Raw genomic sequence first — 26,160 nt, forward strand, 5'->3', positions numbered from 1 at the left:
CCATCAATGGTGACAGCGCAGTGCCGCGTGGTCCTACCTCCGCCATTGGCTGCCAGGCTGAATCTCCGCTCACGGAATTCTGCGAGCGGAGATTCCGTTCACACTCCGTAGTGTGAACATACCCTAAGCCTGTAGAATTTCCACCCTATTCTTCAGTAGCTTCATTATGACCTGGCGAGGACGATGGGCTAGGGCTGCAGGTGCATCTGGCAAGGAGGCAGGAGGCGGCGGACCGATTCTGCGGGCCTGTTCCACTCGGCAAGGGTAAGAGAGTCCAAGGTTCTTGGGTAGGTCCCATTCACAAAAGTGCTGTAAGTCAGGGGAGGTGATTGACTCTTTAACAACCACAATGTGCAAATTGTTGTTTTCCAGGTCCTCAAGCTTGTAATTTACTCTGGCCAGTTCAAGTTCTGTAGCTTTCAGGTGCCTTCCTGTAAGGACGTCTCCATCCTCAATATGAGACACCCTCTGTTCCACCTCAGTGAGACCCCCAGTATTTTCCTTCACCTTCAACTGCAAATTCTGTAATATTGCTTTAAGGACTTCCTCCACTATATGCTGGACATTAGGGGTTATTCTGAGCGCCACTTCTGCGGCTAATTTTTGATAATCAATATGCACCAAAGGCTCAGTAGGTGCAGGGTTAAGCAGGGTCTGAGAGGCTGTGGGGCCCAGTATCTGAGGTGACAGGCTGGGATGAGCTGTCAGCAGACAGGTGGACTTCCATGTCCATCTGCTGCATAGAGAAGGACAGTGGTGGCAGTGGCTGGGGTCCCGGCGCTGCTGGGTACTTCCAGCCGCTGCCGTATTGCTGGGGCCGCATGGTGGTTGCGCTGGAAGCACGGGCGGTGGTGAGGCAGACTGGCCGCTGCGCTGAACATACCGGTCCATGCCCGGGAGCTTGAGGAGGCACCAAGGACTGTCGGGGCACCGGAGAGGCGGCACGGAGCCAGTAGGCAGCTGGTAACAGTCGGGCAGGAGCGGGAGCTCACCTCGCTAGCCTCCTACATCGGCTGCGCAGGAACCAGAAGTTTCAGGGGTAAACCAAGGAACTGAACTTTTTATACACTTATCGTGTGTCTGATCGCGGGGGTCCGACTGCTGGGACCCACCATGCAATGTCCTATATGGCTTCCTAGATACTTATACATCTCCACCTTCCTGGACAAACATAAGTGAGGCGAGACTTCACTGCGGGAGGTAAATGGCTGAGTGTTTGTAAAGAAATGTGGTGGCTGTTCTGCTCTGAGGATGTGTAGGTAACCAGGGCCCCGTGAAGGAGCTGCGCATGCGCAGCGAAACGCGTTGCATTCTGGTCAATAAACTTACCTTGAATTTACCAACCTATCTGGTCGTTCAGCGCCGAGAACCGGGTCCTTTTGCTATATCATCCCGGAGGGCAGCAGACGATCTACCACACATGCTTCTTTGCATTGTTGTGTATGTACCCACACAACCACCCAGGGTGAGCAATACATTTATATTCTATACTCTCCCCGTGTATAGAATTGCACAAAATTGAAGCAAGCGTGTATAAAAATCTGATGCACTACTTGTTGGTGAATTTACACAGTAAAAGAACAGCACATAGCACGGCTTGCATGGTCAACCAGCTTGCTATATCACATCTCTACTATTCATCTGCCGGGTATCTGGGAAAGGAACAATTTTAGGGAAGGAAATTCTAATAAGTTCTAATATTGTTCTATTGGCTTTCCAACTGAGGTCAATGGAGTCGGAAACATAGATGCTGATTACTTAACAGTAGCTTAATATAAGTTCCCTAGAACAAGATGGAACTAACATGGACACTAAATACACAATAATGTGAAATACCATATTTTAAATCAGCCATCACTTATTTGCACATCAACCTAGAAGCGGTATCATTGCCACATTTGTCAGCCATCAAGCAGCTCATCCCTAGACACCACTTTGTCTCTAAGCTAGCTATATACTTAGACAGCAATCAATTAATCATTCTGCTGTCGGCTATCACCCACGACTAGAGATGAGCAAATAAACCAAGATTCATTTCAGGTCTGATTCGTCAAATCCTGCAATTGCCCATGCAAAGTATATGCAGGAGCAAGGACTCCTATCAACGGCAGGAGTCCCTGCTCCTGTACAGTACACTGTACTCCTGGCATAGCGAATGTAGTGAATAGAAGCTGCGATCCATACAGTATCGGCACTTATCTCTGGGCCACTAAGTGTACAGGAGCAGTGGGGAAACAAACCTGAAATGATTTACAACAAGATGGATTCCAAGAAATCCAATCTTTTTCTGAAATATGGACTGAATCCAATTTATGCAGAACCAATTCGCTCATCTCTACTCATCACCTTTAGCTCATGTTCACACGCTGTGGATCTGCTGTAGTTCAAAAAAGCAGAACAGATCAATGTATTTAAAATTCGTTGCAGAAAATCTGCAGCGTGTGAACATGCAGAAGAACTGAACCTGAACAATGTGTGGAGCTAAGCGGCTGCCAAACAACTCAGGTTTTACTTGTTTGCTGCAGAAACAGAGTGACGTATGTAGTCCAGCATGCATTGCACATGTTTGTCCTAACTGCAAATATTTCTTATAAATATTAGAACCAACTATTTCTATGTGGTCCTATATACTGTATCATATTTTTATATAAATGAGAAGAGTCGCATAGGTAGCAGTATAGACCAAGCAAGTGTCATATACCTTAGTACAGTCTTTCCCAAGCAGGGTGCCTCCAGCTGTTGCAAACCTACAACTCCCAGCATGCCCAGACAGCCGCTGTCCGGGCATGCTGGGAGTTGTAGTTTTGCAACAGCCGGAGGCACCCCGGTTGGAAAACACTGCCTTAGGCTGCATTCACATCTTGTTTTTGCAATACGGTTCCCGTATCAGTTTTTTTGTAAAAAAAAAAACGTATGTCTCAAAACCGGACCGAACCGTATACAACTGTGTACAACCGTATATACATCTGCAGGGTTTTAAACCTTATTCGGTTTGAAAACGGATGTTCGGTTGCATACGGTTTTAGTAAGATTTAAAAAAAAAAAAAACGTATACGGTTTTGTGTTTGTCCTTAATTAAATAAAGTTCTTCTTGTTCTATTTGTGGAAAGAACTTTCGGCGTGCACTGTGCATGTGCAAACTTCAAAACCGCATTGTGCAAACCAGATGGAACCGTACGCACATACGGTTCTGTACAGTTCCCATTGATTACCATAAAAAAAAATATATATATATATATTTATACGGCTTGTATCCGGTTTTTCACCCAGACATAAAACCGTAGTAGAATACGATTTTGTGTACGGGAAAAAACAGATAAAACCATAAATGGTGCAAAACGTACACAACCGGATGCTACGTTTGGCATACGGTTTTCAATGACATGTCTACACCACGTTTTTGCAATACAGTTCCCGTATACGTTTTCTATGTAAAAACCGTACAGAACCGTATTGAAAACCGTAGGCATTGACTCTCCATTGAAAACATATGCCAAACGATGCATCAGGTTGTGTCCGTTTTGCATCCTGCAAGGTTTTGTCAGTTTTTTTCCCGTACCCAAAACCGTAGCCTACCACGGTTTTTGGTCCGGGTGAAAAACTGTATTAAAACGTGTACATTTGTTTTTTTTTAACATGGGAGTCAATGGGAACCGTACAGAACTATATGTGCGCACGGTTCCATCCGGTTTTCACTGTACAGTTTTTGATTTTGCACAGGTTTTTTTTCTTGGAATTTCAATCAAACAAGTGAAACTTTATCCATAAGGGAGTGAAAAGTTAAAAACTTATACTTTTTTTCCTTAAAAAACGGATGCAACCGGACATCATTTTTTAAACCGTATACGGTTTTTAACTGTATACGGGTTAAAATTTGTACTCACGTTTTCATACAGTTTAGTCCGATTTTGAGGAATCCGTTTTTCAACAAAAAACTGATACGGGAACTGTATTGAAAAACGTGGTGTGAATGCAGCCTTAGTAGTATTATATCACATGACATTGTCACTGTCAGCCCTCAGCACATTACAGGAGGGGGCGCTGCTCTAGGATATCTGGACTATGCTCATTATTCTTTTGGAACAGAAAGCAGATCTGATGTCTTCCGGCTGTAGTAAATGTGAAAATGAGATCTAAGTGTATGTAAACAGGCACTTGAAGAAAAAGGTCATGCAAAAGGCACCAAATGAGACGTATTTATGCAGCCTTCAGTGATGGGAAATCAATGTGCCCATTATAGAGCCTGTGACAAAAGGACAATACACAAGTGGCCTCCATACCAAGCTGGGAATGTGGGAGCCCCCATTAGCATGTATTGTAAGCACACACTGCAGAGTGTATACTCCAGATCTCATCACAATACACAGCACCGCGGCTGCATATTTTCTATCATTTGATAATTCCGCCTCACACAGACATCTCCACAGCGTACATACTCTAATAGGAGCCTTCATTCCTCACTTCCATCTACCGCCGCTGACCCAATAATGTCAAAACATGACACGCTACAAGAAATCTCACATTAATACCTGGCAGACACACTGGCATCACGAATAATACTCCCGGGCTACAACTTTCCTCTCTGAAATGACATTAGGAATACTTCTCTTTTTTATGTTCCTTTGCTATAGTTATTTAGTCAGGACATTGGTTTAGCGAAAATGTGCAAAAGGCCATGGCCGGAATTTATCATTGTAGGTGTAAGTGAAGCATTTATTATTGTAGGTGTAAGTGAAGCATTTTTCTACCCCTTTTTTTGTGTGCTGGTGATGTGTAGGAGCGCCACATTTATTAAATGGTCACAGAGCATTTGATACATTTTGTGCAGGTAACATTTTCAGAAATTTCTCTCTTCACCAAAAAGCTAAGCTAAGTCAGGGCTGGTGTAGTTTTAGAGACTTTTCAGTGGCTTTGCGCCTTTTTTGCACCTTTTCACAAAAAGGTGCAGTTCATAAAACCCTTCCATATCACGTGTATTGCCAAAATCAGTGGATTACAACTCATAATCAGCAGAAATGTGTGGTGAGCCACGGGGTATGAAGGTGAGGTGTATGGGGCAGATGTTATAGCCCAGGGGCAGATGGTATTAACCCCTAAATATTCATGACGCAAGGGCGTGGTTTTCCCGATAACCACCCGAATGGTAGCACCGCTACCTAGTTAGGCAGGGCAAATAAGAGTCCAAGGCCAGGTCAGGGTTAACGGTAGCTTTACTGAGGTAGACAGATGGTACAGTCTTTACAGCTAGGCCAGGATCCCAGAGAGGTGACCAGTAACACGGAGGGGACCTTGCAGCTTGCTGGGACCTGCAGTGACTTGGACAGACTTTAAAGCAGCCACGCTGTCTATAATAGACTTGACTGAAGATAGTGACATTAGACAGAGATGACTTGACTTACTGGCTTGTGTCTGTAATTTAGACTTGAGGCCTCCAGATGTGTGGACACTGGCTCTGAGATGTCTGGACTGGACTTGACCTCAGCACAAAGTGTGGTGGAAGAGAGAGATTGTAGAACCTCCCCCTCTTATAAAGGGGGGCTGAGCAAGGAGCCTATAGGTCAAGCTGCAGGTCACCTGGTTAGCTGGTACTCTCTGGGTAACAAACATGTGACTTTACCATGTGACCACATTATCATGTGACTAACTCAAAGGTCCTCAAAGGTCCATTATACATAATACAGATAACACTATGGGGGAGACACTGCAGGAGAGCCCCTAGGACACAGAGGGGCTCAACCTGACAGGGCCTAAGTATTGTTCGGGACTATATCCCGTACTGGGACATCTCAAATGTGTTAAACAAAAGGCGCAAAAAAGGCGCAAATAAACCCTGCTTCCGCCTTTTTTGTGCTTTTTCTAGACACAAAAAAAAATTCTAAAGGCAATGATAAATGTCGGCCTATATGCTAACTAGACTGGCACTAGGAATTTACTTCATACTTAACAACGAATGAGAAAAGGGAGATTATGAAGCGGGGAAAAATTATTACATAGAACATGTCCTAATAATGTCTGCAATGGTGTCCAGGAGCAGAAGAAATCACACGAAGGAGCTAGATAAGTATGTTGGGCTCTAGAGAAAACCCTTTAGAGAGTCTCCTAGACATTTCCAGGAAAGACATAGGGGGAAATGTATCAAAACCTGTGTAGAGGAAAAGCAGTGTAGTTGCCCATAGCAACCAATCAGATCACTTCTTTCATTTTTTGATAAGGCCTGTGCAAAATGAAAGAAGAGATCTGATTGGTTGCTATGGGACACTGCACTGCTTTTTCTCTACACAGGTTTTGATAAATCTCCCTCATAATTGATGTGTGAATAGAAGAGTTTACCACAGACTATCTCCACACTGAAGTCACATGGTACCTACACTATTATGCCACCTTGCCAATATTGCTCTCTGTTGGGCCTTTGCAGTAGTAAAACACAAACAGTGTAATAAAAGTAACTGTATAATACCTATACCTATATAATAATAAAAGGAAACACTCTATCACACCTTTACATGGAAAAAGCAGCCATAGTGCATGCATGTAAGACATGAAGAAAGGATTCAGAACAGATACCAAACAAATCCCTATCATTCTAATTTTTAGATTTGAGTTCATCTAAGCCAGTGTTTCCCAACCAGGGTGCCTCCAGCTGTTGCAAAACTACAACTCCCAGCATGCCCGGACAGCCTCTGGTTGGGAAATGCTGATCTAAGTTTGTAATCCCCCCCCCCCCTTTCTGCAAACAGGACACTTCACAAATTGTGCAACCTGGTAAAAAAAACTTATATATATATGGATCAACTGGCTCCAGAAAGTTAAACAGATTTGTGAATTACTGCTATATATTTTTTTTTTTACTCCTTTCAGTACTTATGAGCTGCTGAAGTTAAGTTATTCTTTTCTGTATCTCTGATGACACGTGTCTCGGGAACTGTCCAGAATAGAAGCAAATCCCTATAGCAAACCTCTTCTACTCTTTGCAGTTCCTGAGACAAGCAGAGATGTCAGCAGAGAGCACTGTTGTGAGACAGAAAAGAACAACTCAACTTCAGCAGCTCATAATTATTGGAAGCCAGATATAAACTATACACGTAAAAGTGTACCTGTTTTTAACAAAATCTTTTTATATAATGTAGTTAATACCATTATATGTATATTTGTTTACAATGGTTAAAAAAATGTGTATATTTTTGTCCCTACAGCTATTGACTGTGTGTCTGTGAGAAGTCCAAATAGAGGAAGCGTGGGGTTGACAAGCAGGGCTCTGAACACTGAAGACAAGCAGAGTTCTGTACACTGAGGACAAGCAGGGCTCTGTACACTGATGACAAGCAGGGTTCTGTACACTCAGGACAAGCAGGGCTCTGTACACTGAGGACAAGCAGGGCTCTGTACACTGATGACAAGCAGGGTTCTGTACACTCAGGACAAGCAGGGCTCTGTACACTGAGGACAAGCAGGGCTCTGTACACTGAGGACAAGCAGGGCTCTGTACACTGAGGACAAGCAGGTCTCTGTACACTGAGGACAAGCAGGTCTCTGTACACTGTGGACAAGAAGGGCTCTGTGCACTAAGGACAAGCAGGTCTCTGTACACTGATGACAAGCAGGGTTCTGTACACTCAGGACAAGCAGGTCTCTGTACACTGAGGACAAGCAGGGCTCTGTACATTGAGGACAAGCAGGGCTCTGTGCACTAAGTACAAGCAGGGCTCTGTACACTGAGGACAAGCAGGGCTCTGTACACTGAGGACAAGCAGGGCTCTGTACACTGAGGACAAGCAGGGCTCTGTACACTGAGGACAAGCAGGACTCTGTACACTTAGGACAAGCAGGGCTCTGTGCATTGAGGACAAGCAGGGCTCTGTGCAGTGAGGACAAGCAGGGCTCTGTGCACTGAGGACAAGCAGGGCTCTGTGCACTGAGGACAAGCAGGGCTCTGTACACTAAGGACAAGCAGGGCTCTGTACACTGAGGACAAGCAGGGCTCTATACACTGAGGACAAGCAGGGCTCTATACACTGAGGACAAGCAGGGCTCTATACCGTGAGGACAAGCAGGGCTCTATACCGTGAGGACAAGCAGGGCTCTATACCGTAAGGACAAGCAGGGCTCTGTACACTGAGGACAAGAAGGGCTCTGTGCACTGAGGACAAGCAGGGCTCTGTACACTGAGGACGAGCAGGGCTCAGTGCAGTGAGGATAAGCAGGGCTCTGTACACTGAGGACAAGCAGGGCTCTATACACTGAGGACAAGCAGGGCTCTGTACACTGAGGACAAGCAGGGCTCTGTACACTGAGGACAAGCAGGGCTCTGTACACTGAGGACAAGCAGGGCTCTATACCGTGAGGACAAGCAGGGCTCTATACCATGAGGACAAGCAGGGCTCTATACCGTAAGGACAAGCAGGGCTCTGTGCACTAAGGACAAGAAGGGCTCTGTGCACTGAGGACAAGCAGGGCTCTGTACACTGAGGACGAGCAGGGCTCAGTGCAGTGAGGATAAGCAGGGCTCTGCACACTGAGGACAAGCAGGGCTCTGTAGACTGTGGACAAGCAGGGCTCTGTAGACTGAAGACAAGCAGGGCTCTGTACACTGAAGACAAGCAGGGCTCTATACCGTGAGGACAAGCAGAGCTCTATACCGTGAGGACAAGCAGGGCTCTGTACACTGAGGACAAGCAGGGCTCTGTGCACTGAGGACAAGCAGGGCTCTGTACACTGAGGACGAGCAGGGCTCAGTGCAGTGAGGATAAGCAGGGCTCTGTACACTGAGGACAAGCAGGGCTCTGTACACTGAGGACAAGCAGGGCTCTGTACACTGAGGACAAGCAGGGCTCTGTGCACTGAGGACAAGCAGGGCTCTGTGCACTGAGGACAAGCAGGGCTTTGTGCACTGAGGACAAGCAGGGCTCTGTGCGCTGAGGACAAGCAAGGCTCTGTACACTGAGGGCAAGCAGGTCTCTGTGCACTAAGGCTCTGTGACATGCTCCTGGCTCACACAGCAGGATTATGACAAGCCAGGAGCATGTACAGAGTCCTGCTTGTCCTGCCCTCTCTTCCTGTATTTGGACTCCCCATAGAGACACACAGGCAATAGCTGCAAGGACAGCATTTTTTCACCCAAAAAATATACACATTTTTTAATCAATGTATATTACAAATATACATATAATAGTATTATCTACGTTATATCAAAAGTTTTCTTTTATTAACGACAGGTACACTTTAACAATCCAGCACCAAATCGATTTAAAACCAGGTTTCTTTATTTATTTTCCCTATGAAAAGCAATTGACCAATACACATGGAGTCGCTATGATTCTATATTACAGTCTGTATAACTAGACTCTGTGCCCCAATATGGTGTCTCCATAGGGCATCACTTTCATCCCATTACTTTCTGTTAAAAAAAATTACTCCAGAATACAACATGTGATGGAACCTGACATAATTTACCACATTAGAACCTTGGTTTGTCCCTGTTTGTATTTGTACAGTATACAGTTTACAGACCGATACAAAACAGATCCATAATCCATGTACATTAAGTCGTAATAAGAATGACGTTTCAGTAAACAGTTCTCTTCGTTTACATTGAATATGAAATGTACCGTATATAAAGGGAGAATTACATATTTTAGAAAAATTTACCAAAATCATAGTTATTAGAATGAAACCGGTTTAAAGATTAAAGGGGTATTCCGGGCAAAAACATTTTATCCCCTATCCAAAGGATAGGGGATAAGGTATCTGATTGCGGGAGAGCCCGCTGCTGAGACCCCCCGCGATCTCCCTGCAGCACCCGCATTATATGCAGCTGCTGAATCTCCAGTTTCGAAACCTCTGGGTTTCCGGCACTGGGGGTGTGACGTCACGCCACGCCCCCTCCATTCATGTCTAGGGGAGGGGGCGTGACGGTCATCACACCCCCTCCCATAGACATGAATGGAGGGGATGTGGCGTGACGTCTTGTCCCCAGTCACGGAAACCCGGAGGTTTCTGAAACTAGAAAGCAGTCCCCGCATAGAATACGGGTGCTGCAGGGAGATCGCGGGGGGTCTCAGCAGTGGTCTCAGCAGGGGGTCTCAGACATCTTATTCCCTATCCTTTGGATAGGGGATAAAATGTTTTTGCCTGGAATACCCCTTTATGACTGGGTTCAGTATTTCGGCCAGTATTTTGACTGGGTTTAGAATCAAAGATTTGCGCGTTCGAGAGATTTGCACCCACTCCTAGTTTTGTCTAAACATCCTGACCAATCTACTGGGTGTGAATCTAGCCCAAATGTGCAGAGTCAAATACTTCTGTGACTAAGACAGTGATTGAGCCAAGAACGCTCGAGAATGTAACAGGACAACAAGTCATTCTCGGCGCCTGACAACATTATAACATTTTGTAAATATTTCCAACAATGCCAACAATCCCAGCTTTCTAAAGTGTCACATGATGGGTTTAAAAAAGTAAAGATGTTGGGTCAGGAGTAAAACATCATTTACCAGATACTTTTTTTTAAATTCTAAATAATAAAACCATTGCCGATGAAATAGGAGGAAAGATTACACATTAGTTTTGCCTTGGCATGTGCTTTATCCCCCATGCTCCTTGTCCCCCCCCCCCCCCCCTACTGAATAACGTCTTTTTGGGTTATTTAACAACTCTACTGAAAACCAATATAACAAATATAAGTTCCAAAAATTAGTTGTCACTCCAAGCTCCTTCCCTGCCTGGTCCAGCAGGCCATCTTAGCCTAAGGAGGCTTCCTAAATATTTATATGACATCTATGAGCCCCAACAACCTCTAGTCCCCATTTTATTAGCTTGAGGGACAGCTAAAGGTACCCTTGTATGGTCTCTCCCTGGAGGTTAATAGACCAACCAGTACACTATTTGCTTTCATTGACAGGATCAAGGAAACTTGGGGTAGAAAGAGTCATCAGTCAATTCCATTTAACATTAGATTGTAGGTGAAACTTGGTTAAAGTGTCCACCTCAAAAAACTAATATCTACACCCGGCCTTAGCCCTTTGGTCTGTGGTGCAATGATAATAGCAGATGCAATAAAACTTGGTTATGTGCTTGGTCTTTATATCTGGAGGACAGGTTCTCAGAATAATTTCCCTGGTGGTCCTGTGGTTGGAACATTTTCTATTTGTAAATAGCTTTGCACAGTTAAATGACCACTTTATGGATAAAACAGTCAATGAGAACCTTTACACGGATCCTATGGTATTATTCCTATCAATTCTCCTCACACCATTATATGTGCAGTATACGGTAGTTAATGAAGGGATTGCATGGAGAAAGTAGAGCTGGCACTACCTCCTAAAGATCCTATAGATACACTGTATCCCCCAATGATGCACTGCTACCACCGCTCCTCTGTAGTACATGACAGCGGTGCTCCGTCCCGCAGCAGGTATTGACAAATCCAAACGTAAGGAATAGAATGGACGGCTACTCACTATGATCCACGATAGCTTTATTCAACGAGGATGGGTGCAGAAGACAAACAGGCACAGCAAATGGAGCGACGTTTCGCGTTACACGCTTCTTCCGGCTCACTCTGTGAGCCGGAAGAAGCGTATAACGCGAAACGTCACTCCATTTGCTGTGCCTGTTTGTCTTCTGCACCCATCCTCGTTGAATAAAGCTATGGTGGATCACAGTGAGTTGCCGTCCATTCTATTCCTTACGTTTTAGTTAATAAAGGGATGTTTGGGGACGAATCAATATGTAATACCTACCCTGCCCTCTCCATAAACATCTTGGACAGCATAGCTCCATGGTGCTTATTTCTCCAGCGTCTTCTTCATCGGCCTGTTTGCTCAGCGAAAATCCATTTGCGGAAACTTCTCCATTCACAAATCAAAGTGTTCTGCTTACCCACAGCAAATACACTTCTTACTTTGTCAGCTTCTTTTATGTCTTGGAGGACAGGCCTGTCACATATGTTCTCTACATAGCAGATGAAGGCACAACAATGGTGCCGTTCACTTGTGACTGCCAGCAAGGGCACAAAAGCTGGTTTTGTGTTCTTTTTACTCACACTTTAGCCTACAGTATGCATCACGTTTATATGAGCCAAGAGAAAGATACTGTGTGTTATGGGCTTAGTTAAAAAGCTGAACTACTCGAGAAATGCTGTAGGAGTGAGAGATCTGCATAAGTGTCATGCCACCATACGGATTCTATTAGGGCGGGTAACATACATTTATAGTACACGCACATGTATTCTACAAGACCTTACAATGAACTTACTTACAGATATCACTGTTTAATCCCTAGTGCTTGAACTCCCTTCCACTACTTACTGTATAGAAATGGAGAGAATAATCTGCAAGTACTTACATGGCAGCTGCATAACGCTTCTGGCATGTCAGACCCCCACAAATTGCTGGAATGAATGAATACAAGCACTCCGCTCAGCACTGTGCCCCTTTGCCTCTTCAGCTCCCAGTGGCATTTGTTGGCTCTCCACAGGGCTCTTTCACTGTTCTGTATTTTCCATATTGTATGTGCAGCTTTCCAGGGTAAGCAGTCATACAATGATGACAGTCAGGGGGTCACAGTGCTAAGAAAAACATGTTTCCTTGTTTGCTCTACCAGTAGTGAGCCCTGCGCCAACAAGCCTGAAGTTTTATGAAAAGACAGTGACCCTTTAATGTAAAATATAAAGAGAGCACATCAATTTATGGTAGGTAATAAATGGTAGTCTGTACACAGTACAGACCAAAATTTGGAAACACCTTCTCATTCAGAGTTTTCTTTATCTTCATGACTCTGAAAATTGTAGATTCACACTGAAGGCATTAAAACTATGAATTAACACGTGGAATTATAGACATAACAAAAAAGTGTGAAAATATGTCATATTCTAGGTTCTAGCCACCTTTTGCTTTGATTCCTGCTTTGCACACTCATTCTCTTGATGAGCTTCAAGAGGTAGTCACCTGAAATGGTCTTCCAACAGTCTTGAAGGAGTTCCCAGAGATGCTTAGCACTTGTTGGCCCTTTTTGCCTTCACTCTGAAGTCCAGCTCACCCCAAACCTTCTCGATTGGGTTCAGGTTCGGTGACTGTGGAGGCCAGGTAATCTGGCGCAGCACCCCATCACTATCCTTCTTGGTCAAATAGCCCTTACACAGCCTGGAGGTGTGTTTGGGGTCATTGTCCTGTTGAAAAATAAATGATGGTCCAACTAAACGCAAACCGGATGGAATAGCATGCCGCTGCAAGATGCTGTGGTAGCCATGCTGGTTCAGTATGCCTTCAATTTTGAATAAATCCCCAACAGTGTCACCAGCAAAGCACCCCCACACCATCACACCTCCTCCTCCACACCAGCACACCTGTGAAGTGAAAACCATTTCAGGTGACTACCTCTTGAATCTCAACAAGAGAATGCCAAGAGTGTGCAAAGCAGTAATCAAAGCAAAAGGTGGCTACTTTGAAGAACCTAGAATATGACATATTTTCAGTTGTTTCAGACTTTTTTGTTATGTATATAATTCCACATGTGTTAATTCATAGTTTTGATGCCTTCAGTGTGAATCTACAATTTTCATAGTCATGAAAATAAAGAAAACTCTGAATGAGAAGGTAGGTCCAAACTTTTGGTCTGTACTGTATATACTAGCAGAGTACCCGGTTTGGCTCAGTCTTCCCAACTAAACCTTGAGGGAGAGTCAAAGCAACAATGACGCTCTTGTCCTCATATCCCCTCCTTAATCCCATTCTCAAATCTGTCATCATATCCCTTTCTGATATCCCAAACTCATATCCCGTCCTCAATCCCATCCTCAATTTCATCATCATATCCCAACCTCATATCCCGTCCTCAATTCTGTCATGATATCCCAACCTCATATCCCGTCCTCAATCCCATCCTCAGTACCGTTATCATATCCCGTCCGCAATCCCATCCTCAGTTCCGTTATCATATCCCGTCCTCAATCCCATCCTCAGTTCCGTTATCATATCCCAACCGCATATCCCATCCTCAATTCTGTCATTATATCCCCACTTCATTTCTTATCCTCATATTCCAACCTCATATAATATAAAGGGCCAGAAAGATTGTACTTGCCCCTTCACTCTTGGCCCTGTAGCCCCTGTCACAAATACGAGGTGACAGAGCCCAAATACAACTGGGCGTTGACATTTTTATATGATTGTGAAGCGTGTGACCTTCTACACTCCATCCAAATTCATTTCAATCTAGCTGAGCTGCAATACCAGACACAACCTGCGGACAGGTGTGGCACTGTTTTTCGAAGAACTAAACCATTTAAAATTTTTTCTAAAATGTGGACAACCCCTTTAGGCTAAGTACACACTTTTTTTCTCTGCTCAACAACCGTCCTTCTGACAGACTGACCAACCAAGCTCCCTTTACTGGAGCACGACGGTCATGTGAACGAGTCCATAAGTGTTAGACAGGATCACATGCATCGTAAACACAGAAATGATTGCATATCTGGTTACATGTGATACCTGCCACCAGTGATCTTCGACTGTCTATTAAACATACTGATCAACCTGCCAAATCTATCTATTGTTACATCTTAGGATCCTGCGCATTTTAAAGTAGTAAAAAAAAAAAAAATGTTTTCAATTTTATTTTTATATTGAGCCAAAATATCTCAAATAAAAATGAGCTGTTGTACAAATAGTTTTTATTTTATTTATTAGTTTTGTGTCTACTGCGCTCATGCAGACCAGTTTGTCTCCATGGTTATAGACTACAAACTCCATGTATTCTGTGCCCTAGAACAGTGTTTCCCAACCAGCTGTTGCAAAACTACAACTCCTAGCATGCCCGGACAGCCAAAGGCTGTCTGGGCATGCTGGGAGTTGTAGTTTTGCAACAGCTGGAGGCACCCTGGTTGGGAAATACTGCCCTAGTAGTAAGAGACCAATGGAAATTGTATGACTGCAGGAGCAGACTACACAGGGTTTGTTTGTAGTCTGTAACCATGGAGACAAGTGCTGCAGATGAAAAAAAAAACAATAGATTTTTTATGAAGAGTGTTTGTAACATTTGCTTCAACATTTGTACTGTAGATACATGAAACAATAAATAAAATCGCTGCAAATGTCATTATTCATCAATTTATTTCTACGTAAGTTGCATGAGACACTGTATTATTGGGCAGTCTCATGAAGGTTATGCATTACACGTGTCTTGTGCATTTTGTTTCCTTGCTACGGTTTTCACAAACAAGTCAAAAAGTATTTTAAGATTCTCATTCGGAGCCATATAGTACAGGACATGAAATGACCTAAATGTAAGGAGTGTATTATTCTAAAGCGTGAGAGATAATGGGCTGTGACATTGTAAAGAAGGATGTACTATTAAATCTGTTCAGAACCTTTCTTACTGAACACAGTGGAAATAATGTCATATTTCCTTGCTGTTCTTTATTTATCTCCCGTTGATTATATACACTGCTTAGTGAAAGTATTCGGCCCCCATGAACTTTTTGACCTTTTGCCACATTTTATTCTTCTAACATAAAGATATAAAACTGTAATGTTTTGTGAAGAATCAACAACAAGTTGGACACAATCATGAAGTGGAACAAAATTTATTGGATGTTTCAAACTTTGTTAACAAATTAAAAACAGAAAAATTGGGCGTGCAAAATTATTCAGCCCCTTTACTTGCAGTGCAGCAAATTCTCTCCAGAAGTTCAGTGAGGATCTCTGAATGATCCAATGTTGACCGAAATGACTAATGATGATAAATAGAATACATCTGTGTGTAATCAAGTCTCCGTATAAATGCACCTGCACTGTGATAGTCTCAGAGGTCCATTTAAAACGCAGAGAGCATCATGATGAACAAGGAACACACCAGGCAGGTCCGAGATACTGTTGTGGAGAAGTTTAAAGCCGGATTTGGACACAAAAAGATTTCCCAAGCTTTAAACATCCCAAAGAGCACTGTGCTAGCAAAAATATTGAAATGGAAGGAGTATCAGACCACTGCAAATCTACGAAGACCTGGCCGTCCCTCTAAAGTTTCAGCTCATACAAGGAGAAGACTGATCAGAAATGCAGCCAAGGAGCCCATGATCACTCTGGATGAACTGCAGATATCTACAGCTGAGGTGGGAGACTCTGTCAATAGGACAACAATCAGTCGTATACTGCACAAATCTGGACTTTATGGAAGAGTGGCAAGAAGAAAGCCATTTCTTAAAGATAGCCATAAAAAGTGTTGTTTAAAGTTTGCCACAAGCCACCTGGGAGACACCAAACATGTGGAAGAAGGTGCTCTGGTCAGATGAAACCAAAATCAAACTTTTTGGCAACAATGCAAAACGTTATGTTTGGCGTAAAAGAAACACAGCTCATCACCCTGAACACACCATCCCCACTGTCAAACATGGTGGTGGCAGCATCATGGTTTGGGCTTTTCTTCAGCAGGGACAGGGAAGATGGTTAAAATTGATGAGAAGATGGAGCCAAGATGGAGCCAAATACAGGACCATTCTGGAAGAAAACCTGATGGAGTCTGCAAAAGACCTGAGACTGGGACGGAGATTTGTCTTCCAACAAGACAATGATCCAAAACATGAAGCAAAATCTACAATGGAATGGTTCACAAATAAACATATCCAGGTGTTAGAATGGCCAAGTCAAAGTCCAGACCTGAATCCAATCGAGAATCTGTGGAAAGAACTGAAAACTGCTGTTCACAAACGCTCTCCATCCAACCTCACTGAGCTCCAGCTGTTCACAAACGCTCTCCATCCAACCTCACTGAGCTCCAGCTGTTCACAAACGCTCTCCATCCAACCTCACTGAGCTCCAGCTGTTCACAAACGCTCTCCATCCAACCTCACTGAGCTCCAGCTGTTCACAAACGCTCTCCATCCAACCTCACTGAGCTCCATCTGTTCACAAACGCTCTCCATCCAACCTCACTGAGCTCCAGCTGTTCACAACCGCTCTCCATCCAACCTCACTGAGCTCCAGCTGTTTTGCAAGGAGGAATGGGCAAAAATTTTTCAGTCTCTCGATGTGCAAAACTGATAGAGACATACCCCAAGCGACTTATAGCTGTAATCGCAGCAAAAGGTGGCGCTACAAAGTATTAACTTAAAGGAGTACTCTAAACTAAATCTTTTTAACACCATTAGCTCTGATTTACAAAGCTATATAATACTCCCAATTACCTCCATTGCCTTCTGTGTAAGCATCGTTGTTTTACAGCGAATCCGGAAGTGCAGCCTCCCTCACAGCATTATGACTGTCGTTCCTCAGTATGTGCGTGTCAGCAGCCATGTCTGCAACGAAACGTCATAGTTTCTCCGTTCCTCTCCTCTGTTAGCCCTCCCCAGACAGTGCGTCCATGTCACGCCCCAAGTTGAATATTCATAACGCTGTTCGTTTACTCAGCCGGCATTCGCTGGGCTGAGTAAACTCCTCTCTAACCTCCCTCCTATCATCCGGCGAGTCGCGCGCATGCGCACTCGCCAGCATACAAGGACCGGACATGTGATCTTGTTCCACCAGTAATATAACAGATAGTTACTACTAGTAACTATCTGTTATATTCACAAAGCAACCTACGCCAATGTGCAGCGTGATCTCAGCATGATTGGAGGACGCAGGGGGGGAGGAGATGGCGTAGAGGCTCTGGGTGGTGGCTAGAGACAGGGGGAGGCAAATACGAGGCAGTGAGGGGCGTTGTGAAGAATAATATTAGGGGTGGGGAGAAAGACTGAGGGAGGGCTTGTGACCGGAATCATATGCGCTAGGAATGATGGGTAACGTCAATTATGACGTCAGTTTCAGACGTACAGTACCCGGAAGTATGCAAAATTACCGGGGGCTGTAGTGGGAGAACCACTGGACCGATCCTGGAGATCACCACCTCTATTTAAAGGTATTTACGAACCCTATTCTAAGGTGATATGTATTTGCTTATCATTGTACTCCTTTAAGGGGGCTGAATAATTTTGCACGCCCAATTTTTCAGTTTTTTATTTTTTTTTAAAGTTTGAAATATCCAATAAATTTCGTTCCACTTCATGATTGTGTCCCACTTGTTGTTGATTCTTCCCAAAAAATTACAGTTTTATATCTTTATGTTTGAAGCCTGAAATGTGGCAAAAGGTTGAAAAGTTCAAGGGGGCCGAATACTTTCACTATGCACTGTAGCTTCAATATATTCTCTACTGCACTGTACACAGACTATCACCGTTCACATCAGTCTCTGTCCCATTGGGGCCCAGAATGTAATTTCCTTATCTCAGACACACGCACCATTTCAAAGAACTCCAGATAACTTATCAATATAAATTCTGGAGCCCGAGAGAAAACCAGCAGGAAGTCTAAGCAAATTTTAGGAGAACTTTTGGTGTTTATCCATGTTGGTGTGGATGAACTCTTTTTTTCCCGCCTTTTTAGTTGTGTGGTAATAATGTGTATGTGCACCAAATTCATTAAATAGTTGCAAAGTGCTCCCATCTAGAAGTAGACCTCCGATTCTCTGCCCCACCCGTCACAATCCCTGGCACTATGGGATAGCTCCGGTATCTTGAAATACAAATTTCCCTCCGTACATGGTACCCTCAGCATTCTCGAGGTGGACCATCCGACCAACAAGGGTTTCCTTTGCATAGATGACTTAATTGATAAATTTGGCCATTAAATCACTTGATCATCTTTGTACCTTTCATGCCCTCCAAGACTTGGAAATGTCTCGATTTCAACAAATCTCACATTTTATTGCTGGTCTTAAGAATTCTGATGTTGATGTTACTTGCCGCACTCAATACGAGTCATTATGCCTCAACTCTTTTGGAGTAATGGATTAATCTCCACCATCTATAGCATTCTCATTGATTAGCTTAGAACTCTGACTTGGGCTGTTCTTATGAGCTGAAAGAATTGGCCCAATTGTCTGTTACCAGCTCTAAACTCTACATTAATGTGAACTTGCAGGAACCGGTCTGGACTGTCTTAATCAGATGGTACTTAGTCCCCACTAGGATAGCTAGGATGTTTCCCTTGGCCTCCGTATCTGTCAAAATAGAGGCTGAGGGAAACATCTTAGCTATACTAGTGGGCACTAAGTACCATCTAACAAGACAGTCCAACTCAAAATCTTGACAGACCTAAACTATAATCAGAAAATCATCTACTTAAGAAAGTCGCGATAAAGTAACTGCAAAAAATATAGTCTACATACAATGATAAATTCTGGAGGTGGTTTATGTTCCTACTTACATAAATTTGGATGCTAGGCCAATCCATATGAGCATGTTTATCAAATTGCAAAGACAAACATTCAGTGCAGCACCGGTTGCCATAAAACCAAGTTATTTTATTATCTGGTTTTGGTGGTTCAGTAATTGTTTGGCTATCCTCCCACACAATGAAGCAGGGGTGAGAGTATTTCTTCAGGGTGTTAAACTCAAATTGCCTACACAGCCATGTTCTTCCTGTTTCTCATCTGTTAACCAAATTCCCTCTCTCAGCGCTATCAGGCTACATTTCAACACCTCCTGATGCCTGGTACTTGTGTGATGTCATCTAAAAACTATTTCTTCATTCCATTGGCTTTCTCTTTTATATGGTCTGCAGCATATTTACCTAAACACATTCCCTGGAGAAGACATCCTTATATTTCCACAGACGTTCACAAATTATTTTCTAGACAAATGCAAGTGACACTTTTGCCACCCATACGTTTCAATGACACCAGGCATGTCAAAGCATTACTGAGACTTGGTGCCAGTGTCAGAATGATGTCATTGGTCACTAAGGTCGGAACCCTATATCACTGACACTTTGCTCCTGGGTTATTATCACACCGGTGTCACTGACACTTGTTATTTTTAACCGGTGCACTTTTCGGCTTGGATGCTTCTTGAATGTTTAATTATTACTAAGAAATTTTACATTAAAAGGGTTTTCCTTGGGATATGTCTGTTTGTTCTTGTAAATAATGTGCTGTTTGTCGCAGCACGGAAAGTATGAATTGACTTGCAGCAACATTGCCTAGAGGACCACAGAGGCCTCTTCAAACAGCTGGACCCCCGGTGGACCCCCGCCTGCAGGGCTATAAATATAACTATTGCTACAAGAGTTAATAGGGACTGGCTTGAGTATAGGATGAAAGGAATGAAAATAAATTCATCTATAAATACAAACCTGAATGTGTGTGTGTGTGTGTGTATATGTGTGTAAGTGTATATGTGTTTATGTGTGTATGTGTGTGTTTCAGCATCATTTACATATGGTTGGAAATATTTTGGTGAAACTTGGTACACGTTACTTACAACTAAAAATATAGGATAGTTAAAGGGGTACTCCGGTGGAAAACATTTTTATTTTTTAAATTAACTGGTGCCAGAAAGGTAAACAGATTTGTAAATTACTTCTATTAAAAAATATTTACCCTTCCTGTACTTTTTAGCAGCTGTATGCTACAGAGGAAATTATTTTCTTTTTGAATTTCTTTTTTGTCTTGTCCACAAAGCTCTCTGCTGACACCTCTGTCCGTGTCAGGAACTGTCCAGAGTAGGAAAAACATCCTCATAGCAAACCTATGCTTCTTTGGACACTTCCCGACATGCACAGAGGTGTCAGCAGAGAGCACTGTGGACAAGACAAAAAAGAAATTCAAAAAGCAAATAATTTCCTCTGTAGCATACAGCTGCTAATAAGTACTGGAAGGATAAAGATTTTTTAATAGAAGTAATTTACAAATCTGTTTAACTTTCTGGCACCAGTTCATTTAAAAAAAAGTTTTCCAGCGGAGTTCCCCTTTAAATTAACCCTAACTCACCCTCATTCACAAAAATCTGGGTTTTAGTCTAAAGTCCTATACAAGTTTATGGAACTTCCGGTACCTTACTGCACAAGCTTTACTCTGATCTCCTGGTGAGTGTGTAGGGCCAGTTTGCAAGCCACGCCCCTCCCATAAGCCACTCCTTTCCTCAAGCCACACCTCTTCAATTTTAGCCCTTTTTTTGTTTAAATTTAAGGGACTAAAACACCACTTTCGACCGATACACCCATATCCCAGGTCCTTCAACCAAAATCTCTTCATCACAGCTCAGCCCCACCCTACTTCACAAGTTTCGCATTTGCAGGTCAATGTGTGGGTCCGGACGGCAAGTCAGGCCCTCTCCCACTAGCCATGTGCCCACAAAGGCTGACTACAATCCTTCACCACTGATCAACCCCGGAGGACAGAATATGAGGACATTATATGAGGACATGATATGAGGATGAGATATGAGGACAGGATATGAGGTTGGTATATGAGGTTGGTTTATGAGGACAGGATATGAGGACAAGATATAAGGTCGGGATATGAGGACAGTATATGAGGTTGGTTTATGAGGAAAGGATATGAGGACAAGATGTAAGGTCGGCATATGAGGACAGTATATGAGGTTGGTTTATGAGGAAAGGATATGAGGACAAGATGTAAGGTCGGCATATGAGGACAGTATATGAGGTTGGTTTATGAGGAAAGGATATGAGGACAAGATGTAAGGTCGGCATATGAGGACAGTATATGAGGTTGGTTTATGAGGACAGGATATGAGGACGGATATGAGGTTGGTATATGAGGATGGGATATAAGGTGGAGATATGAGGACGAAATATAAGGACGGGATATGAGGACAAGAGCATAATTAGTGCTTCTTCTTTCCAAAAAATTTAAGGTAGGAAGACCAGGCAACGCGGGGTGCACTGCTACTGCAAATATAAAATCACTTGTACTTGCTACATTCGATTATTTTATAGAAGACTATATAAAAATATATAAAAGGACTTGATCATGTGTGTATATTTGCCATGGGAATAGATCTGCTGATGCATGACCAGCTCCTTACAGTAAAATGAGGTGCCAAATAATTTCCATGACAACGTGTATTTTTCCAGATATAGACATGTATTTTATTAAATAGGACAAACCTGAGACCCATCTTCCCAGAAGAGCTCCCACTTCTATGAGTCACTTCCATTATCTCTTAAGTCATTCTAATTGTAATCATATAAAACATAGAGCAGCAAATACAGGATTTCTCTGTACAGAACTCAAGCTAATGCCGTTCACTAGTCACAAGAAAGGTTCAGTGGAAACCAATTTGTAGTCAGCATCCAGGATAAATCAGGAATGGCGAGAAAGCTAAAGAAAAGGACCTGAAATACCTAACTTTAAAATTCTGAAGATTATTATTATTATTATTTATTTTAAAGTGTAAAATTGTAACATCTCAGTCTGGAAGGGGGTGGGGGGAGGCATGATCTTAAAAAGGGCTATAACAGCCACCCTTGTCCACAGGTCATGTGTGGTATTGCAGTTCTTTTCCATTGAAGTGAATAAGGCCAAGTTGTAATACTTGTTTCCTTTTTGGAAGAAATCAGTTCTGTTTTTCGATTCCTGGATAACCCCTTTAAGGTGCCTTTGTCATTTAAAATAACTTCTGACATGTTAACAGTTTTGATCGGTCAGGGTCTGAATGCTGAAACCCCCACCAATCAGGAGAATGAGGGGGGGGGGGGGGGGGGATGTGCCGTAGGGCACTTAACTCCTTGGCTTGTAGCAACCTTTGTCTCACTGCCCAATGGACATGTAATGGAGCAGCCATACAAAGATCGATACGTGCCCGGAAGTAAATCGTCACCACAGACATGTCAGAAGTTTTTTTTTTAAATGATACTTTAAAGAAACACCCTTAGAATTTTGTGTTTGCTTATGTGGAGCAGCATAGACTTTAATTAGAGAATAATGTAGAGGATCTTGTGTATGCCTATTATAGTTGATGTAGTTTGTCTGCTATCTTTCCTATTATTCCTACTACTAACTACGTTGATGACTCTGACTTTGCAGAAACAAAAGCAGCAAAAGAGTCTCATCACTGCACTTGCTCTGATCCCCATAACCTAACATAACATACTTTACTGTGTAGACAGTTGGTTTCTCCTGTGTTGCAGATTTCCTGCTCAGCCTCCCCCTCCCTGTGGAATGACCTCTTCAAGGTCACAGAGTACACTCAGATACTTTCCCCGTTCATGTGAATGGGACAGCTCCTATCCAAAGTTGCCTATGTCCATGGCGCTTGCTGTAAAGCATATGACTAAATGCTGTTTAAAACAGCTCAGGCAAGAGGACCGCCCCCGTAATAATATACAAAAAATGAATTAAAAAAATGACAATCAGAAAATAGAAACTGATTAGAAAAAATTTACATGTTTCAATATCTGGATCAAATCAGTTAAATAAGAAGCCAGGGTGACACATTCCCTTTAAAGGGGTACTCCGGTAGAAAACTTTTTTTTTTTTTTTTAAATAAACTGATGCCAGAAAGTTAAACAGATTTGCAAATTACTTCTATTAAAAAAATCTTAATCCTTCCAGGATCTATTAGCTGCTGACTACTACAGAAGAAATTATTTTCTTTTTGGAACACAGAGCTCTCTGCTGACATCACGAGTACAGTGCTCTCTGCTGACACCTCTGTCCCATTTTAGGAACTGTCCAGAGCAGCATATGTTTGTTATGGGGATTTTCTCCTACTCTGGACAGTTCTTAAAATGGACAGAGATGTCAGCAGAGAGCACTGTGCTCATGATTCAGTAGAGAGCTCTGTGTTCCAAAAAGAAAATAATTTCTTCTGTAGTATTCAGCAGCTAATGAGTCCTGGAAGGATTAAGATTTTTTAATGAAGTAATTTACCAATCTGTTTTACTTTTTGGCACCAGTTGATTTAAAAAAAAAAAAGAAAAGTTTTCCACCGGTGTACCCCTTTAAGCTCCTTCTTATGATGGCTGAATATTTAGTTTTCCATCTATGTCTCTGCAGGGAATTTGGAGCAGTGTATCAGAAAAATTAAGCTACAACTACTGTAACATATATTGACAAATAATCTGAGGATATAGAACATATTTGGACAAATATTGTTGTTCTACTCTATAGTTTCATTTATACTGTAACATATTGGGTTATCCTTAAGCATCAATAACAACAAACCCCAGGGGGTTATAGGGCAATGGCTAATACTAACAACAACTTTAGGGGAAGCCCCCAAAAGGGTACCCTAAACTAGTAACCCTTGGGAGGGTTACTAGTTTAGGGTACCCCTTTGGGGGGCTTCCCCTAAAGTTGTTAGTATTATCCTTAAAGGGGCACACCGCACCCCTAGACATCTTATCCCCTATCCAAAGGATAGGGGATAAGATGTCAGATCGCCGGGGTCCCGCTGTTGGGGACCCGCTGCTGGGGACCCCCGGGATCTCTGCTGCTGCACCCACCTGTGCGGCTTCCATCTCACACCGGCAACGCTGGAGGCTTTTGATCCCGACCACAATGGAGGACGAGTGTGACATCATGACTCCGCCCCGTGTGACGTCACACCCCACCCCCTCAATGCAAGTCTATGGGAGGGGGCGTGACGGACCTCCCATAGACTTGCATTGAGGGGGCGGTGCGTGACATCACACGGGGCGGAGTCGTGATGTCACGCTCGTCCGCCATTGTGGTCGGGATCCGAAGCCTCCAGCATTGCCGGTGTGAGCTGGAAGCCCTACAGGTGGGTGCAGCCGAGATCCCGGGGGTCCCCAGCAGCGGGCCCCCGGCGATCTGACATCTTGTCTAGGGGTGTGGAGTACCCCTTTAAGCATCAGCTCGGCTTATCTCCGCTATCTCCAAACAAGACATATTCTTCTCTTCTGATAAAATATTTCCTAGGTGAGACCATTAGAGAACATTTCTCCTTTCTCCGTACCCTACAGAAGAACGACCTTCTTCATCCACACACTTCTTATTTCATTGCTCTCTAGGTTCCAGGCTGTGCCCACTCATCAATCCTTGATCTGCGTATAATTCAAGATGACAAGATTTCCATATCTAGCTTTCTGTTCTTCAGGGTTCATACACTTCAAGGAGACTTCTTCAACCGAAACGGCCCGGTGTATGGTTGGTGGTTTCTAAACTGACAGCTTTAAACTGTTTATTATTTATTTCCTACTTCTTACATAGCACTGACATGTTCTGTAGTGCTGTACAGTAGTGGTCTTAAACGGCGACCCTCCAGATATTGTAAAACTTCAACTCCCAGTATGCCCGGACAGCCGTTGGCTGTCCGGGCATGCTGGGAGTTGAAGTTTTGCAACATCTGGAGAGCCACCGTTTGAGACCACTGCTGTACAGAGATTGTCGCCAGTCACATCACTTAATTTACTACCCTAGTTATGGTACCTCTCAGGACAACTATGTTCTCTAACAGTTTAAAGGGGTACTCCGGTGGAAAACTTTTTCCTTTTTAAATGAACTGGTGCCAGAAAGTTAAACAGATTTGTAAATTACTTCTATTAAAAAATATTACCCTTCCAGTACTTTTAAGCAGCTGTATGCTACAGAAGAAATTATTTTCTTTTTGAATTTCTTTTTTTGTCTTGTCCACAGTCCTCTCTGCTGACACCTGATGCCCGTATCAGGAACTGTCCAGAGCAGCATAGGTTACCTATGGGGTTTTTCTCCTGCTCTGGACATTTCCTGATATGGGCATCAGGTGTCAGCAGAGAGGACTGTGGACAAGACAAAAAATAGATTAAAAAAGAAAAGAGTTTCCTCTCTAGCATACAGCTGCCAAAAATTACTGGAAGGGTAAAGATTTTTTTAATAGAAGTAATTTACAAATCTGTTTTACTTTCTGGCACCAGTTGATTAAAAAAAAAAAAAAAAAGTTTTCCACCTGAGTACCCCTTTAAGCTCCGACTTATGATGGCTGAATATTTAGTTTTCCATCTATGTCTCTGCAGGGAATTTGGAGCAGAGTACCCCTTTAAGTCTGGAAAAATTGCCCACCTAATTGAGTTTACCATGAGTTAAAGGGGCTGTCCAGTTATATAAAACCTGTGCCATATGCACAGGATAGGGGATAAATGTCTGATCATGGGGGTCCGACATCTGAAACTTCCCCCCATAATCTCCAGAAGGGGGTCCATCTCTTACCTGGGAGTGCTCCGGCCTTCACCTTCTGAGATGAACTGGTCTGGGGAGTGATGGCCTGCTCAGCCAATCACTGTCTGGGGAGGGAGATTGCTGTGGCCAGTGGTGGAGAAGGCTATCACTCCTAAAACCAGTTAGTCTTAGATGGGGGCGTGGACGCTCCGAAGTAAGAATTGGGCT

General features: G+C 43.2%; 1 protein-coding gene and 1 long non-coding RNA gene across 12 annotated transcripts in view; one reads left to right on the top strand and one right to left on the bottom strand.

Annotated features, from left to right (window-relative positions):
* Positions 1–26,160, bottom strand: part of ARHGEF4 (Rho guanine nucleotide exchange factor 4) — a 212,776-nt gene that overhangs the window by 68,742 nt on the left and 117,874 nt on the right. Inside the window, exon 1 of one of the 8 annotated variants that reach the window (XM_056564589.1) lies at positions 12,343–12,363. The exons of 5 other annotated variants lie outside the window; for them this stretch is intronic. In XM_056564589.1, coding sequence (XP_056420564.1) covers positions 12,343–12,355 — 13 coding nt within the window. In that variant the 5' untranslated portion in view covers positions 12,356–12,363. Of the gene's footprint in view, positions 1–883; positions 1,001–11,738; positions 11,762–12,342; positions 12,364–26,160 lie in introns of those variants that run through there. 2 more of the 8 variants (XM_056564588.1, XM_056564591.1) reach the window with 2 other exon arrangements.
* The window catches only part of LOC130361515 (uncharacterized), a 124,732-nt gene that overhangs the window by 7,059 nt on the left and 91,513 nt on the right, over positions 1–26,160 (top strand). The window contains exons 1-2 of one of the 4 annotated variants that reach the window (XR_008891038.1): positions 1,007–1,200; positions 24,810–24,945. This is a non-coding gene — a long non-coding RNA (uncharacterized LOC130361515). Of the gene's footprint in view, positions 1–1,006; positions 1,201–24,607; positions 24,718–24,809; positions 24,946–26,160 lie in introns of those variants that run through there. The other 3 variants (XR_008891035.1, XR_008891037.1, XR_008891036.1) reach the window with 3 other exon arrangements.

The sequence above is a fragment of the Hyla sarda genome, chromosome 3 (genome assembly GCF_029499605.1).
Source record: "Hyla sarda isolate aHylSar1 chromosome 3, aHylSar1.hap1, whole genome shotgun sequence".
NCBI classification, from domain to species: Eukaryota; Metazoa; Chordata; class Amphibia; order Anura; family Hylidae; genus Hyla; species Hyla sarda.